Source organism: Haemaphysalis longicornis, unplaced genomic scaffold (assembly GCF_048455015.1).
Source record: "Haemaphysalis longicornis isolate Haplotype H1 unplaced genomic scaffold, Haemaphysalis longicornis Haplotype H1 scaffold_2, whole genome shotgun sequence".
NCBI lineage: Eukaryota > Metazoa > Arthropoda > Arachnida > Ixodida > Ixodidae > Haemaphysalis > Haemaphysalis longicornis.
Window position 1 is genome coordinate 252,022,296 of NW_027526295.1, and position 17,500 is coordinate 252,039,795.

Here is a 17,500-nt window from a genome sequence, read left to right on the forward strand (position 1 = left end):
GGAGCCCACTGCCAAACTCCCACTTTACCATATGACATCGTACTTTATTAAAGAAACAATAACCCACAGGGGGAACTCAAGATGATTACCATTATTTTGCAAGCTCATTAGTACTCAAGTTGGTTGGCATAAATCTTCTTTGTTCATAAGCTACTAACACTGTAATGATGCTGATGTAAAACTTAATCCGTCAAGCATTTGTGCACCTGCAATTTTTGAAAACTATTAATTGCCAGTACATGAATCACTGGGGACACTGAGATGAATGAAAGCCGAGCTTGTAAACATAATCACACGCCCCTGGAAAATTTCCAGGTTATCAAGCCCTGACAAACAGTCTCTTAATTAAGGGGGGACATGGCTTTTAAAATCAACTTTTTTAATTTTTTCAATGAAAATTTGCACAGCAACTGGAAATGCTGCTTGTTCTAATACCCCATAAAAATTTCAAATTAAGATTTTTAAAACCTTTTTATTTATAAATTTTTTTTTCTGTTCACCTTGTTCCGAGCTTGAGCGGCTTATAAAACATGATAGAAAACTTGCTCGAAGTGCTTAGCATTTCCAAATAAATGAACAAGGTTGTGACATTCTTACACTTTTTTTTAAACACAATTGTTTTTAGTTTTCAGTTTTTCAGAGGTGAATGTACAACAGGCATGTAGACTGTGAACGACTACTTGAATAAAAAATTCACAAAAAGTAAACCTGGAAAACCATGAACCTCACGACCTGAACTGTTTGTCAAGGAATGTAATGCAAAAAACGGAATCAATATAGACCCAGCCGTCACGAAGAAATCATTAGAACAAACAACGCAAGTGGGGGAAAAAAAAACGGCTTCCAAAGTTGCAACATAGATTTAATTTATCAAAAGTCGCTAGGGTTGTAGCCTTTCATGTCATTTTGATTACAGGGCTTCTGGAATGCCTTGCCTTGAAATTGGAGTGCCTTTTACAGCCTTCCTCTTTCCACAAAACTTGTGAACAGTACATAGCCCAGTTTGCAGGCCAAATGGAAGGGATATGCTTTCAATGCAAAGTAGGTTAGCTGGTTGCCTGTATTGCACTAGACAACTTCCCCAAGCAGTGTTGTCACCATGGCAACAAGTGATGCACTCCTCTTTTTTCCTTAAATTTGAAAACTGACTTTCGGCTTCTTTTATCTTTTATAATCTTGCCTGAAGCAGCAACTTAGTACAGGTGAGCCCGCTTATAACGAACACAACGGGAACCCGAAATCACTTCGTTATATCCGCTTTTCGCTATATCTGGACAGAAAATCTATGTATACCAATGGTAACGGGAAACGAAGATTTGTTCGTTATAGCCGCTATATCGTTAAAACCGGGTTCGCTATAAGTGGGCTATACTGTACTCGTGCATGCAGGTGTTCATTGCCAAAGGTTTACATACCACAAGGATACAAATGAGCAAGTTTTAAGCTTGATGTAATATTCTGCATAACTCCAACTTTAATGTATACACTTTTTTTAGTACTCTTGACATTCAGGGCATCCAATATTTCTTGCAGCACAGCCAATATGCACAAAAGATGCTTTCAATAGTATTATAATACCCCTATAAAAATTCAATCTGTTAAACGCTGCGACAGTAAGGTACATTTTTGACGCCATGAACAGGTTTTTATTCCGAACTCAGGCCTGTTTGCATTATTACTAGAAGTGCAAAGGAAATGCGCAAGAAAGGCGATATGGCTAGCATGCATCGCGGCGCATGTTTACCGCAACATATTGTACTTTGATTATCCCTGACATGGCTCGTCAGGTCGCTTTAAGATTAAATCTGTCACAGGCATTAATTACACCTACTGGCGCTCAATGGTAACCGGTTGCACAGCCAGGCCATGCTCTTAAAGGAGCCATGAAGAGAAAATGCAAGTTGGTTTTATTCGAAAGATTTCGTGTTTTATAGTGCCCCCAGCGCTTGTCCGGATACAAACGGTGCTTTATTCACTGAGAAATTAAACAATTTAGGTTAAAATTTTGATTTTCCCGCTCAATCGTGCGTTTTCGTGGTCCCAAATGACATCACAGGAACCGACCGCTCTGCAGCCTAGAATACCTTCATTCACACATCCGCCGTACAGGGTAGAGACACGTATACGCTGGCGCCGCCATTTTCGGTTGCTCGCTCGCCGCCGAAGCAAGTCATTGTATCAAAACCGCGCTAAAATTATCGCCGCAACGCGGTTTGCTGAAGAAGTTTGAATCATATTGTCTGTTTCGCGTTGCTAGGTCTCGTGGGAAACGAAAAGAATAACGCGTTGAGCCCGTTGGCCCAATTGCGGCGGCACGGGACCGTTCTAAGGTTGTCTCCACCCTGTACAGCGGTGTTGGTTTGTTCCCGTGTTTCTTTACGTTCCGTAACCTAGATGGCGCCACCATACCAAGGCAAGCGTTTGGTTTGTTTTTGCCCGCATTTAAACCTGGCTTGTTTTTGTTCTGGGAGAAAATATTCGTTCCCTGAAACAGTGCTCGCTCGACAAATGGGGTCACGTAAGACACCGTTGCTTGCGTCAATCGGCCAGTGTCGTCGGAGACAACCCCAAGCCCCGTAGTGCTGTGCAGCTAAACCAAGCATGCTGTGCGCAGTACGAACAGCAGAACGCGTCAGTACTTCTATGTTTACATGTGCTTTCGTAACTTCCACTGTTTGTCCCATCATTCTTATTGCTTTGTAAAGAATGTGCCCTAAATTTAAGCGCAAATCGCTCGTTCGTCTAGTTTGTAAGCTCTACCTAATTTGCGTCTGCTTCTGCCAGCCTCCGCCAATCGCAGAGCTTAGCTCATGTGACATCATAGGTTCTGTTGCGGGAAATGAGCTGGTGGGTCGCATGACCATTCCCGTTTTTTCCTAATTATGTAGCTTATTTGAGTGAACTTTACGTTAAAAGTGGTGTCAGTATGATTCTAACGAAACAATCTTTTGAATGAACCAAACTTGTGTTTTCTCTTCATGGCTCCTTTAACACACAGTAGCTATGCCGTGCGCACCGCAGCTGTTGACACGTCGGCCATTCCTTTCCCAAGGCTTGTGAGCCTACTGTCAAACATAGCAATAACTAAGCGTGTAAACATCGCGAATCAGATTAAAAGTTAACTTCGCGAACCGCTATTGCAAGCGCACACACCGTTTTTCCCCTTCCGGGCATTGGCCACAGTAAAGTCATGTGCATCACGAAGTGTTCGATGACCTCCACCTTTCGAGCCACGCAACTTCCCATAATCTGGCTCGTGATCTCAGGCATTCCCATCCCGATAATGTCTGTGTTGAATACCTTAGCAGATAAAATAACTGAACAGAAACTTGGCCGAGCGAAGCAGAGAAAATCAACTGAGAAACGACAACTACGCAGTTCAGGTGGCCGCCATCTTGCGTTGCTGCAGCGACACCAAATCAGAAGGGCCATTTCAGCGTACCCTGACCAGAGGGCCAATTGCGCTTCAGCATCCATTTCTGGCTTCGTTTATGCGTCTTTCTTTTTCAGCCATTCCTGCATTTGTGAATGAACAAAGATAAAAGACGACTGGAACCAGAAAGAGGATCACTCGGTCGATCTAATGGTACCAAAATGGCCATGCCCGGTGGCACCGTTGCAGAGATACAGTGCTCCGAAAATTGCTGTTTTTTTTTTCGCCCTTTCGGGCTCATATTTTGTCACTGCGGCTGGCAAAAGTATTTTTTTACACCACTGTGTGACGATTTTTGACAGAAAAACTTTGAAAATGCACAAAAGTAAAAAACAGAAGCCGAATTTGTGGCTTTCAAAAAAAATGATGTTTTGGTGAGTTTTCTGAAGTTGAAAGCCGTGCCCCCCCTTAAAGGGACACTGAAGTGATTTGTAAACATTGCGGGATTACTAGCGCAAATTGTAGTCCGGAGTCCATAGGCTATGTTTCAACCATTCTGAGCGCGTTTACGCAAATTTATTTAGTAGAAAAATCAATTCGAAAATGCTGTCCTCCTCTCTGCATCTTCGCCCATTTTCTGTGGCGTTTTCGTGTGACGTCAGAAGGAGATGACTTGGCTTGACTGAGTTACTGCACAGCTCGCCGACCTTCCGGCAGAGTCAATCGGCCAAGCGTTTAGTCCGCCGGCCCCCGACGGGTCGTCGCAATTCGTTCGCACAGTTGAAACGAAGCCAGGACACGTTTGTTAATGGAAGAATGTGCCTTTCTTTACTTTGTTAGTTTGTACGCTGTATCAAGCTCCAAGTCAAGGTCGCTCCACCCAAGCACTGCACAAGCGCACATGCGACGCTTCGCTGACTGGTACGCAAGTAGGAAAATCTAAGGCCACTTGAAGGCGGGAGAAGAGTCAGCGAAGTCAATATAAATACTACGGAAATAAAATCAACTGATACTTTTACCGTACAGCGTAAAACTAGGGAGCACGAAACACTTTTTTGCGCTAGGAGAACAAGCACAGCGGTCACGACCATACATCTGCGAACGCTTTTCCGTCTAAGAAATGCAATTGCTAGACGTGAGATATTGTGGAAATTTGGGGGACGCTTACTGCACGAGCGCTATACAACAAATAGTCACCTAAGCTGCTTGGAATGCTAAAACTAAATAAAAGTGTAAACTGGTCATACATTATATACCTTATATTTCCAACGCTGGCAGCGCTGGCCCGTGGCCGAGTGGTCTGGAGCGCTAGGTATGTTATTTTGCAAGTCACAAGTTCGAATCCCCGAGGGTACATTTTTTTTTTTTGTAAGTTGACTTTTTCGCTTTCGGCCGATGTTTTCTATACTGATTTAACCATTTTTGGGCCGTAACGTTCACTGCTCCACAAACTAGTTCACAGAATGCGCGCAGGATGACACTGACGCACTAGCGGATTCTCGTTGGCGTCCTGTTGCCATAAGCCCCGACTGCTTGCGGGCAGTGGGCACAGGCCAGAATCAACAGACCCTTGACCTGGTGCGAACACGCTTTTTACAATGCAGGCATGAGTGAGTGTCACAAACTGCAGGCCAGACCCTCCATATTTTTATTTTCAGACGGCCGACATGACGGCCTCCCGGACGGAGTCGGCCATTTTGCTCCTCGCAGAGGAATTCGGGGTCCCCCCTTCACTTTGTGCTCACCTTCTTTGTTTCACCCTGCCTGCTACGAGGACAATGCGAGCTGCCGCATTCTAGCGCTGTTGTCGGAGGGTGACGTCACGATCGCTGGCTTGGACGCGCGCTTGCGATCGTGGCGAAGTTGTCGAAGGCCCCAGGAGGGGGAAAAGAGGAACAATAGGAATACTTCGGAGTGGGTCTACGGGACGGCCGGCGGAGGTTATTTAAGCGGGCGCAAGCGATCGCTTGGGGCAGTCGGCTGGAGATTCGAGAACGCGCTACGCGGGGAAGAGTCCGGGGGTGACGCGCCTTAGCGGAAGTGCATCGGTAGGCTCGCGACGGATCGGCCCACGCTTCGGCTCAGCGCTCGAGTTCGCCCGTAGCCGCGAGTCCCATGGCCGACCAGCTTCTGCACCCCGGACCCCCGAAACACGTGAGCTGCTGCCCGGCGAGGCCGTCTCCACCTCGTCGTGACTTTCTGCCGTTGAACCGGCGTGTTCTCCTTGCCTTGTAGAGACTTTCTCTTCCCGTGCTCCCTCCTTCGTAATTGTTTGTCGTATCGGATTAAGATATCCGCCCTCAGTTTTTTTTTTTCTAGCGTCACTTGTAACTAACGATGTTTGTCTCCTAGAGGGTTTTGCGTGTTGCGTAATTGTTTTGAACTTTGTTTTGAATTGTTGTTTTGAATTGTTAGTATTCGTTAGTTAGTTAGTTAGTTAGTTGTTAGTAATAGTTAGTTAGTTAGTATTTTGAACTTTGTTTTGAATTGTTAGTATTCTTTTGGTAGTTGCGTTGTTGAGGTTTAAACAAAGTGTTTGCCTCTAAAGTGTTTTGCGTATTGCGCACTTGTTAGTACTTTTGTTATAGTTGCGTTGTCGAGGTTAAAACAAGTGTTTGCCTCTAGAGTGTGTCGCGTACAGCTGTCTGAGTTAGCGCGCGTGCGCTTAGCGTACGGTCGATTAGTGCCTGCGTGCACGAGACCGATGGAAGTGTGAAGGTTTTTTTTTTCTTCTTGTGTCGGGCGTTGCCCTGTAGTCTTTTTGTTTGTACAGTAAACCTACATAGTTCAAAACGTAGCCGAGCATCTCCGTTGTGATTTCATTCACCCCAGCAATCTCGGCACACGTGAAAACCAACCGGCCGGCCACCCTGCTAAAATATAAATAACTGTTGTCTCGCGCCCCTTCTTTGGTATTTGCAAGTGGACGCAATTAACCGGGGGAGGGGTTTGTGACAGTGAGGCAAGCTCCAAATATGGGGGAAATGCGCTTGGCATTTGAGCGTCTGCGGTGACGCAGAGGGTGTTCATCTTCTGCGTAGGCCTCGGCTAGTGATTGCTACGATTCCAAGCCGTCCTGGGAGGCTTATCTTAGGCATTTTACAGCCGACAACATGGCAGAAGCGCGGTACGACGATTATTGAGATAATGAGAATGCCCATCCAACAATGCCGTCGGATGTCAAGCATGTTGTTTTACAGAACCGAAACTGAAACTTGTTTGAATGCTATTCTTGGCCTCCGTCCAATCAAGGTGCATCTCCTCCTGTCGTCACAGCCTTTACTTGGTGCGGCCGCCACAGACAGCGCGTGGTAGTTTTTCTTCTTTCGCACTTTATAATATAATTACCGACTTATCAGCTGGATAAACGATGAAAAGTGTATTAATTTGAGCCAGTCTACGCAGTGCAAGCAAAACCGGGAACTTGACAAATTCACTTCTCCCTTTAAATGAGGACAAAGTACAAAGGAGAGTTGCCCAGGTACAAAGAATTAAAGCAGTTCCTATAAACGTGAATTATATGCATGAGAACTCAACTCTTTTGCACAACTAGTTCAATGTAGCGCTGCAGCAGTTGGGTGCACAGCACTGCAGAGCAGGCCTACGCTTTGCGGTCACATCCCTTCCGACCACCCCACAGAGCTCACCTCGATGTCAAACTGCAGATACCGGCGCACCATATCGGGGCTCACGATTTGTTCAATGATGTCCACGGGAACCAGCTGCGGGCAGCTGACTTCCGGGCACACTATGCTGTGCACGTCCCCTTCCCGGATCTTGATGGTCAGGTACCTGCAGGACATCAACCACAGGGGGAAGTTGTTGACAAGCCCAACTTTCAAGCACAGTTACACTGAAACAAAGCAACGAGGACCTAGTCAAATATTTCAGAAACCCCCCCCTTTTTTTTGCTTGCCTCAGAGTTTTATAAAGTTGGTCTGGTTTGTGACAATGATAAAAATTTGAGACGGGCCCTCAATTTGCAACAAATAGAAGCGAGACGCCAGATTTGAAAACAAACTTGGAATGCCTGGCACAGTAACTATCTTTGATTACTGCTCAGTGAATGCGTAGCTAAAAAAACTTAACCTTGCTTCCAGTGGGACATGCTACAGTTGCATTACTAAAGAAACACAATTTTCTGCATGGAAACAAGGTTTCACTTTCAAAAGTCACTCAGCACAATTCAGTACAAAGCTCAAGCTGTACAAAAAGCATGCTGAATATGTGCTCACCCCCCCCCCCCCCTTCCCTCTTTTTGTCATATCCCTCTATGTTTCAAGACCAATTAAGCATTGCACTGCATTCCAATTACCGAATATGCCTGCCTTGTCCCCCAATCTATCAAAAATGAGAATGAGGTTTTTCTAAAACTAACAGTTGCATCAAAGCAAGAATTTTACTTTGTTTATTAAGCCAATAGCAAAACAGACTTTATATATATATTTTGTATTTTATTTATATACCACCCTTCTTGCTTCTCCATGTGAGTGGAACAGATGGAAGAAATAGCAGCAAAAAAAAATACATCTTTTTCTTGTTCCACCCAGTCATCACACTACTTCCAGAAGTATGAAAACGCAAGCATTGCCACTTACTTGCGCCAACAGGACACACAGAACTGGTGCAGGCAGGGGACGATCACAGGTTCCTGTTCGTGAACAACTTCTGAACAAATGTTGCACTGTTGAAAAAAGAAATGAAATGTGTCACAAAGAGAAAAGCAACATAGATGAGGCCAACATTTGTCACATGAGCAACATATCTTGCTCCTATACCATAACATCCACGACACACAAGCAGTTTGAAGTACTTCCACATAAACAGCCCAAGCTCCCAGTCCTCGTAATCTAAAGGTCACTGTGTGGAGAGTGGTCAGACTTTTTACTTACGGCACAATTTGTGACGGCTTATGTTCGCTGAAAAAGACTCCAGCAGGAAGTTGGCCTCAAGAAACTGCGCATGGCGCCATGCTGGTACCGTATCATCCGGCCAGCCCCACCAATCTCGGGAAGCGGCGCTAAGAGAGACTAGCGCTGGTTCTAATCTTGTACAGGGCCAGTGTATGTGTGTGTGCGTGTGCGCATTGAACTTCTAAGGATCAGCGGCGGGACACCAATCTGTGACCCTTCTGAAAAACGGTCCAGCGCGCCTCACAGGCACAGAGTCACAGGGCCAGCAACGGGGATTTCGGGAGCCCACGCGGAGAGGCGAGTGCGTTGGGAAGTGCCAATGACTCACCTTGCAGAGGACATCTTAAAGACGCCACTCGAACACCCCGATAAGAAGAACGCCTTTTGTGACAGCATAAGTGGCTCATTCTGTCCCTGGCGGACACAAGGGGACAGTGGTCCCTGACGGCGTGGGAGGAGGAGTGGTAGAAAGCGACGAAAGGTATTAAAAGAGGAGGCCAACCAGAGAGACGGGGAGAGCGATCCCGGGAGCAGATGAGACGAGTCGCGAGAAACGCTATGCAGAAGACGGGGGAGGCTTCGGACCCCGGAGTCTAGCCACCACTCGAGTGTGACGTCTGATCACACACCTCCACACTTAGCCAACCAACGTCCAGCCATCGTTCGAGCCCGCGCAGCAGCAGCCTCATCGCGGCGGGCCCTTCGTTCGAGTCCGAACCGGAGAAGCCTCATCGCTGCGTACACTACCTTTTCGTAAGAGCCCGAGCCAAAGCAGCCTCATCGCGGCGGGCCCTTCGTTTGAGCCCGAGTCACAGCAGCATAACCGCGGCGGACTTCACGATCAAGCCCACAGCAGCCTGGTTGCAGCGAACATCAGGCCCCTCCTACAAGCCCAAGCCGCATCATGCCGAAGCAGCCCAGCGACGCTGAGCTGTTAGCGAGATCGAGCCAGTTGATCCCATTAAATTCCATGTAAAAACTTCCACGCGTCTGTGCCTCCATCTCCTCGTGCCCAGTGTGGACCCAGGGTCACGTTGAGAATCCCGACCATCACAAATTTTTGCAACATTCATCTTCTTAGCAGAGACTGATATGCACCAAGCATATTTGCCCCATGAATGCTACCCCCGGACTTTTATTTTTTGCACGACCAAACAAAGGCAGAGGTTAGAAAATGAACAGAGCCAGCTGCCCAAACAGCAAATAAGCTTCCGAAAGTGCAGATGGCAGCAAGATTTGTTGCCTGATAAGCTCCATGAAGCAATAATGGTCACAGCATTGATCCTGCAATGAGCTCTAAAGAGCAGCCATAACAGCACTAGTACTAATCATGCAAGATGAGCTTAAAAAAGCACTACCAAATTAAATTAGTCAAATTATCCTTTCACGGTTCTAGAGTCAGTAATGTGTGTGCTCACAATGCACAACTCATAATGTACAGAGGCTTGCGGAGTGAGTATTAGTAGCTGAAAAATAAAAAGAATCAATCAGCCCCATAACAAAAAACGAGGTGCGAAGGGCAGCAGATTTGGTGATGGTAAAGAACTACACGGAGTAGGAGTCGGAGAGTCAGGTTAGGCATGTTTTCCAAAACCGACTAGCCACAACTACGCACGCAAACAAAAGCAATGCTCAAGGCTACGATCTAAGCAAATGATTCCAGCACAGCATTACGCACGGGCAGGCGGGCGGGCGAGCGCCCCTGGGGTGTGGAGGGTGCAGAAGAGTTGAGGGAGCCCGACTGGTACTCCTCCAAGACCGCGGGGTCCGGGGTGCTGTCGCAGGCGTGCACGGCCGAGGTGGTCGGCTGCACCCCGGCCGCCAGGCAGCATCCGACCGGGTCCTTCACCCATGCCTCCAGCAGCACCACCTGGCTCCAGTCTGCAGGGAGGGTAAAGCACTGGGTGACCACCAAGACTGCGCTGGCAAGGAGATCAAAAGGGAAACTGTTCGACGTAAGTGCACCAGCAAGGAGGCCAAAGTGCACAAGACATGCCGGCAGTGACTGCTACCTTCCATGAGGAGCAGTGGTGCAGCAGCTTGAAGTCTACCCTGCCTAGGCCCCAACTACATGGTCCGAATTAACCTGTTGAATCCATTGCTGTGGCACCACGCATGCAGCACAGCAACCTAGTTTCGCAGCTGTGGCAAATAGCCAAATGTTTAGGGTGGCCAAACTTTCTGCACGAATGCTGTTCTTGCAGCATGGACAGGCCAGACCACGGCCCTTCTACCATGATATTCAGGATTAAATGACTTGCCCAAGAGATAGGGCGTTTCTTTTTCAGGAGCACAAAAATGTTCTCCTGCAACAGGTGTAGTTAGGTCTGCAAATAAACTGTTTTTCAAATGTGAAAATCGCAACGTTTGAAAGCACTGCGGACTTCTTATGTGCAGATATTCACTCCACCGAATTCACAAAAAACAACGCCCCATGTGGTACAAGCTTTAGACAGCTAATTTTTGTAGAAGAAGGCATCAGGCTGTGCACTTAGAGTAGCAAAACAAGGCCACAGACAGGTGGCAGAGGCATGTGCGGGATCACTGAATGCTGCGTCAAATGTCTTTCGCAGTTGTGCAATTGAATTTCGTGAGAAAAAGAAAAGGAATGTCTAATAAATAAAAACATGTTAGTGGTGCACATTTTCGCCCCAAGGATTTCTGTCAGCATTCTTTAACTCAAACTAAGGCACCCGGTCAATCTTTGTCATGGTGTACACGACGCTCAGCTGCAGAATTTCGCTGTCTCATGTCTCAAGATTGTTTTTCTCAACTAAAAAAATACGAACCCCATCTGTCAGCGATGCCTAAAACTTGTCGCTGCTTAAATTGGTTCGTAGCCATCGGCACATATCATTTCTTGTATTCACAGGAACATACTTGGAAACTTCCCCCCCTTTTTTTTTTGTTCATACCACGCTGGGACATGCCTTCTTGGAAATGTCAGTTTTAGAGTAATTGTTACGATGGAGAAGCAATAAATAGGTGCAACAAAACAAAGAGCCACGAAGGTGAAGTTATTATTGACTGGAATGATTGGATGACTGCATTTGGTTTGTTGGTTGACTTTTTGATTAAAATCATTGATTAGTTGTAACAGGTTTACCATAGTTTGATCAGATGTTTGATAAAACCTTGGGCAATCTGCTTCTGAAGGTATGCATCTACTTTTATATGCACCTGGGTGCACTGGGGCATACATAATTCAAAAGGTACATCCACTTAATGCATGCGCATGCCAAACATCACAAATGCAGCAACAACACAGGGCCCCACACTTGGTGCCGTACAAATGAACGATCAAACCTGAGCCCCATACCATGGCATCGCAAAAGTGCTTCGGCAGTGAATAAAGGCACATGGAGCATGTCGGAAGTTTCAACGAGAAGGAGGTCTTTGGCTTCCTGCAAGTCCTGAGGTCCCAGGCCCGTGTAACCCTAGTGGAAGAACGTAAAAGAAAGGTGGATGAGATCTTGTAATTACGTGTGCTTGGCAATATTCCGACAGCCCAGTTTGGGGCACATAACAATACGCCAAATTAAAATCTCCCAAATTTAATGGCCGGAATCTTGTTTTTGATTCCCGTTTAATTTAACCCCCTGCTCGAAAGGGCTGCACTGCTTGGTAGGCAACCTTGCTGAAGCGAGCCTCAATGATACCAGGCACATTGCATACACACTCTTCTTTTCCCTCATTCAAATAAAATAATATACAATTTTGTGGGAATGGAAGAAACGGCCCTTCAAAAGACAGTGCAACAGGTACCTTATTAAGTTCCATTGCTGGGGTATTTTCTTGCGACTTGATGGTGGCGTAACTCTGTGATAGAAAAAAATAACAAAGGTACATTTAAACGAAAGGCCCATTATGCTTGGCATGCGTGCCAAGCTAATGCACACCTATAAATATGTACAGTGGTATTCATTGAGAAGTTTAGCCGTCAATTCCTTTACTTGACAACACTAGAAACGGGCATGTCTCTGCCGCTTCAGCACAGACATGGTGCTGTTTGTGCCACTGCGCCATTACCTGGCAGGGAAAAAAAAGAGGAAAAGAAAACACCGGCGGGCGTCGTTGCCGTTTCAACCCGATTACTTTCCCGATTCATTCAACCTGATTACTCAACGCGCATTACTTTGCGCTCAATGGGGGGCAGTTTGGAACGCCAAACACATGTTGTGTGCTTAGCAGGGACAAGTACCGTCATCTCGCAGAGCCAGACGTAACCAGTGACAGTGCACACATGGTTGCCCGCATGCGTGCTGTGCCAGTGAATACAACCTATACCAGGGGTCTTTTTTGAAAATAAAATGCTTGCATTAGCACAAAATTCAATTCTGCCTTTCGCTCTTGCAGATAGCTGCCATTAGGTACCTATCTAAAAAGGGGGTAATGGGCATACATATTTAATTAACTATTTTATCCTTGACTTTAGGGGCACATTGCTGTTCAAACAATTGAAGCCCAGCCACCCTACCCAACAAACACAAAGTAAAGTAAACTGAGAAGGAATCAGTCCAGGAGAAATCATTTCTCCCCCCCCCCCCTCCCTCCCCAATCGAAAGCAAGATCGCTGAAGGAGTGACGGTTACATGACCGACTTCAACTTCACACGAGATGGAGCATGGCTGGTGCCAACCATAGGCACCAAGATTAACACCTGCTGCCAAAAAGAAAAAAAAAGGATAAGAGTTGAATGCAGCAGTTGCTGCACACCATTTCTCTTTTTCTGAGCAGCTTTGCTTTCGAGCAGTTTGAGGGGTCCAATGACTTCTCTGTGGCACCACAACAATATTTGTATTTTTTTCCAGTTCATTTCCCTGTAAGATTGGTGTGTAGGAAGGGTAGGCTTCAATTTTGTAATTATGACATACCCTTGAACAGGTCAGTAACTGAAAAGTTTTATTGAAAATATCTTCATACGTTAGGCTGCCACTTCTACAAATAACTGTGCCCCTAGTGGCTGCTGTCTCCAAAGGCAAAATTAAGGGTATACTAATGCAACTTTCTTTAAAAAAAAAAAAGCTTTTTGTGACTAAAAATAATCCCCTTTATAAGTGCAGCAGGAGTGACAAAAAAGTGGTCCAGTGGCGAAGGCCTGCTGCTACTGAGCACAACTGTGTGGGTTTGATCACATTGCTCCAATAGAGCACACGTTAAGGTGTTGCTTCAGTTAATCCCCATCCCTCCCATACAGCCCGACTCATATCCCAGGTGTAGCATTAGACATAAGAACCCCAATTTAAACTGGAGGCAATGATAATTCAGTTCATGATTAACATACCGTATGCCTGGCTGTGTAAATCTTCCTGCTTCCAACATAACGTTTATTTACTAGTTCACCAGCTTGTGTCAGCTCAATAAGTGAAAATGTTTCCCAGACAGGCACTGCTCATTTAGTGAACTATCTGCAAGGTGTAACAGATGTTAACTTATTCAGCAAGAAAAGTATGCATCTATCAGATGGCAATTTTTTAAAATAGACTTTTGCAAGCAAAATATTGCTTTTTTTTATCGTCTCCCACACTGTGAGCTCTCAGATTAAGTCTGATTGTTCCTTTAGAGGCAAAATGGCAACAAATGTCCGTAGTACAATCACCCCATAATCACTGACTCCAATTGCTTGGAAGTTCTGGTTTGGGCTTAAAAAAAAAAAATCTCTAGATAGACTTTTAATGCCTTGTTATTGTGAGGTTGCTTATTCAGCACTGTAAATATTGATAACATCATCATTTTTTCAACTCACAAAGTGAAGCAAGTTGTCATCCAGCCAACTGAACTCAAATTAAACTTCCAGGAGGCCTGCACACAGTGTGGTGATTGCAAGCATTTTCGTTGCAGACACAGTCAGAAAACACACAAAAGCTTTTTGTGACCACTCAAACAATGTTGTCTGTCTTATCAGTAGACACAGTGCCCACAAGATACCAGTGGTGCTTCAACCTTCAAGCAGCGCTCAAGATGCACTGCATGTTGCTTGCAAGAGCCAGCTTGCAAGGATGCAGGGAGGAAGCATTTTGAAACTACAGTCAAACTCCGCTACAACGAAATTCACGGGGATCGCGAAAAATTTCGTTGTAGCGAGAATTTCGTTGTCGCGGAAAAATCAGTAAATAAAGAAAACAGGGCAGGCGTCTAACTGGCGTCGTGAAATCTCCCACCTACCTTTTCGCTCCAATGTTGCCAACTTGCTTGGAGGTCGCTCCGCCAAAAATAGCACCCTTTTTATAGCATAAAGTTTATATCGTAATTTGCAGTCACAACGCGTCTCGCGGCGCTTAGACCAGCGTTGTAATATGCGCGTCGTACTCGCGGAGATCCGCGCAAAAGCAGGCGTCGTGAAATCACAGCGCGGAGTTTATATTTTAATTGGCGGTCACGGATATGCACAGGATATGCACGACACTCTGGGAGCATTTTATTTCCAAAACTTGAAGAAATCGCTGATTTTTGACTGTTTGCGCTTTCGCACGAGCAACGGGAGAATGCGCTGCTCACAGTCTGCGAGGAGCTGCATGGCGACATCATCGTCATGGGCGCCAATGAAACTACGTAAAACGTCCAAGGAGTCCATGACCTGCGACGCGGTCACTGACGTCGGGACCGTCGGAACACCATGCCCGACTTCTTCGTCGTCGGATGAATCGGCGGCGGCGGCGGAGGCGGCGCGAGCACTCTTGAGGATCTCGGCATCACTCAGCTCCTCGTAGACATCACGTCCGCGTCGGCATTTACGTAATCGCTCAATGCTACGTTCTCAGGAACAATGCCGGCTTCCTCGAGAGCTGCCCATGCTTCGGCCGTTGTCGCGTCTTGCCCCGGTCCAACGTCGTCGGCAGCTTGTGCACCGTCACTTGAACTGCACATCTCTTCGGGTCGAAACCCCGCGTGCGCGAAACAGTTCTTCACAACTTCACCCCGCGTCGACATCCATGCGGCGGCCAACATTTGTACAGCCATGTACAAGTCAACTTTGGTGTCGTGGCCATGCTCGGTGTTCAGGAGGATTCGCTGAAGGAGCCTTGACCGGTATGCGTACTTCACGCTGTTGATCACGCCTTGATCTAAGGCTGGATCAGCGAAGTGCAGTTGGGTGGGAAAAACTTCAGCTCAACGTTCGTCAGCTTGACGCTCCCGTCCAGGCGATGCGCTGAACAATTGTCCAGCAGCAAGCAAACACTGCGGTCTTGCCTTTTCATCTCATTGTCAAACGAGACAAGCCAGTCAGTGAAAATGACCGGGAAAATTTCGTTGAACCGGGAGAACAATAAAAAAAGTGGTTCGTTGTGGAGGGAGTTTTAATACATTGTGGCCTATGGGATGCGGGCGGGGAATCGAAAAACCTTCGTTGAAGCGGGAATTTCGTTGTAGCGGAGTTCGTTGTAGCGGAGTTTGACTGTAACACATCCTATGCCTCCTCTTGTAAAAATTGGTTCCAGTGGATTTTGATGCACGTCGTGCATAGCAAAGCTTTTTTATGGACGTCTTCTTTTAACCACGCTAACTACAGCAGAACCACATTTCAACATTTCACCCGTTATAAAACACGCTTTGGCATGGTTAACTTTCTATAGCATTGACTTAACAACGTGCTAACATGAACTTTCTAATGTGGTCAACATTCGAGGTAACCACCTTTCTGAGCATGCGGTGGCTGACTCAACTACAGTACACAGCTTACACATGTGGCTTTTTCTATTTTGTAGTTCTTAAGAATTCCTCCCATATTAATGGATTCATGGTGAAAACTGAAGTGAATAAGTTCGAAGTAAAATTCCAAGGGTACGCGGCAAATCCAACCAGTTTTCAAGAGTTGTTTTTGATGGGAGAACCTAATGTCAGCTGTAATTACAAGATTAAAGAAAACATTTAAAAACACGGTCACCACCAAAAGGAATTGCGGTTGTAGTACACTCAAGTAGTAATAAACATTTATTGAGCTAAAAGGACAAGGAGTAAGAGTGGAAGCGGTCAGCCTCCCAAGTCCAGGAAGACGCGATAGTACACTCACGGAAGAAAGAAAAAAAAAAAAAGAAGAAAGAAGAAAGAAGGAAGACTTCGAATGGTCCTCCACACATCGTTCTGCTCACCGAAAAGACCATCTTGGATTCGAGGTAGTCTGCAAGGCTCCTGAAGCCAGCCCTGTCCGCCATATCGCACGCTGTTTGACCGGCATTGTTCTCGGTGAAGAGGGACACATCGTGAGAGACCAGCAGCTGCAAGGGCACCACAGAGGACATACCCACTGTCCAAACAGCGCTTCTGACAACAACAGACAGCATGCTTACGCCCACATTGCCGGCGATGTTGGAGCACAAGCTACGTATGTTCGTTCACAAAGAACATAAACATTCCTTTGGATATTGCAATGTCTTTATTGCTACTGCCTGGATAATAAGTTCAAACAGAGTGTATGCACCCTATTTCCTCGATTCTAAGCACCCTCCTGCACTTCAGCAAAGGAAATGCTTCAAAAACATTTTTCACATTCTGGTATGAATTGGCTTCGAATCAAAGTGCCCCTCTAACTTTGAACACCATGGGACCAGAAAAAAAAAAGGGAGCTAAGAATGGAGTAAATATAATTTATTTACCTCTAAGGAGGCAAACGTCTGTGCTACAGTATGAAACTCCACAAGACGCAAAAATAAATACAAGAAAATGCAGAAATGGGTTTTTGTTTGTTAACATGTGTTTCATGCAATCCGCATGTAAATCTGCCGTAAATCTGCACAGCATTGGTACTATCTATAATTTAATTCTAGCTGCATTACTGAGGTGCACTGCATAAGGTAAAGCTTACTGCAGCTTCCCTAGCCCCGCAGTCTAGCACATTACATGGCCATTTTAACTGTGTAATGCTAAGCTCAGAAATAAACAGCAGACACTGCAATGCCCTGTTAAATATGCCAGCCACAAATTCCACATAGTGCACCAACATAAAATTCTTGGGGCCATTTTTATTAAATTCCCATTGTAGTTCAAATGCTCACGTTGACCGCAGTTTGTCAAAGACTCTGTCACAACCGGAACATTGCCTGACTGTCAAGCAATGCTTCCAAAAAACATGTAACTCGGCATATACAATATGTTGGGCGCGTTAGACATTGATCACTCCATTTGTATTTTGTCTGCCACAACAAAAAAACCATTACGAAATTTTGCTGCGTTACTAAAGAAAAAAGTCCTTCGCTTGATTACCCGTGTGCCTCAC

The 17,500-nt window shown here is 45.9% G+C and overlaps 1 protein-coding gene across 1 annotated transcript in view; it reads right to left on the minus strand.

The window, feature by feature from the left end:
• Positions 1 to 17,500, minus strand: part of LOC144170380 (ankyrin repeat and IBR domain-containing protein 1-like) — a 59,645-nt gene that overhangs the window by 30,040 nt on the left and 12,105 nt on the right. The window contains exons 4-9 of the mRNA XM_077700150.1: positions 16,377 to 16,502; positions 12,052 to 12,105; positions 11,606 to 11,723; positions 9,965 to 10,167; positions 7,972 to 8,057; positions 7,021 to 7,165 (exon numbers count right to left, since the gene is read on the minus strand). Of these exons, the coding sequence (XP_077556276.1) occupies positions 7,021 to 7,165; positions 7,972 to 8,057; positions 9,965 to 10,167; positions 11,606 to 11,723; positions 12,052 to 12,105; positions 16,377 to 16,502 (732 nt within the window). The remainder of the gene's footprint in view (positions 1 to 7,020; positions 7,166 to 7,971; positions 8,058 to 9,964; positions 10,168 to 11,605; positions 11,724 to 12,051; positions 12,106 to 16,376; positions 16,503 to 17,500) is intronic.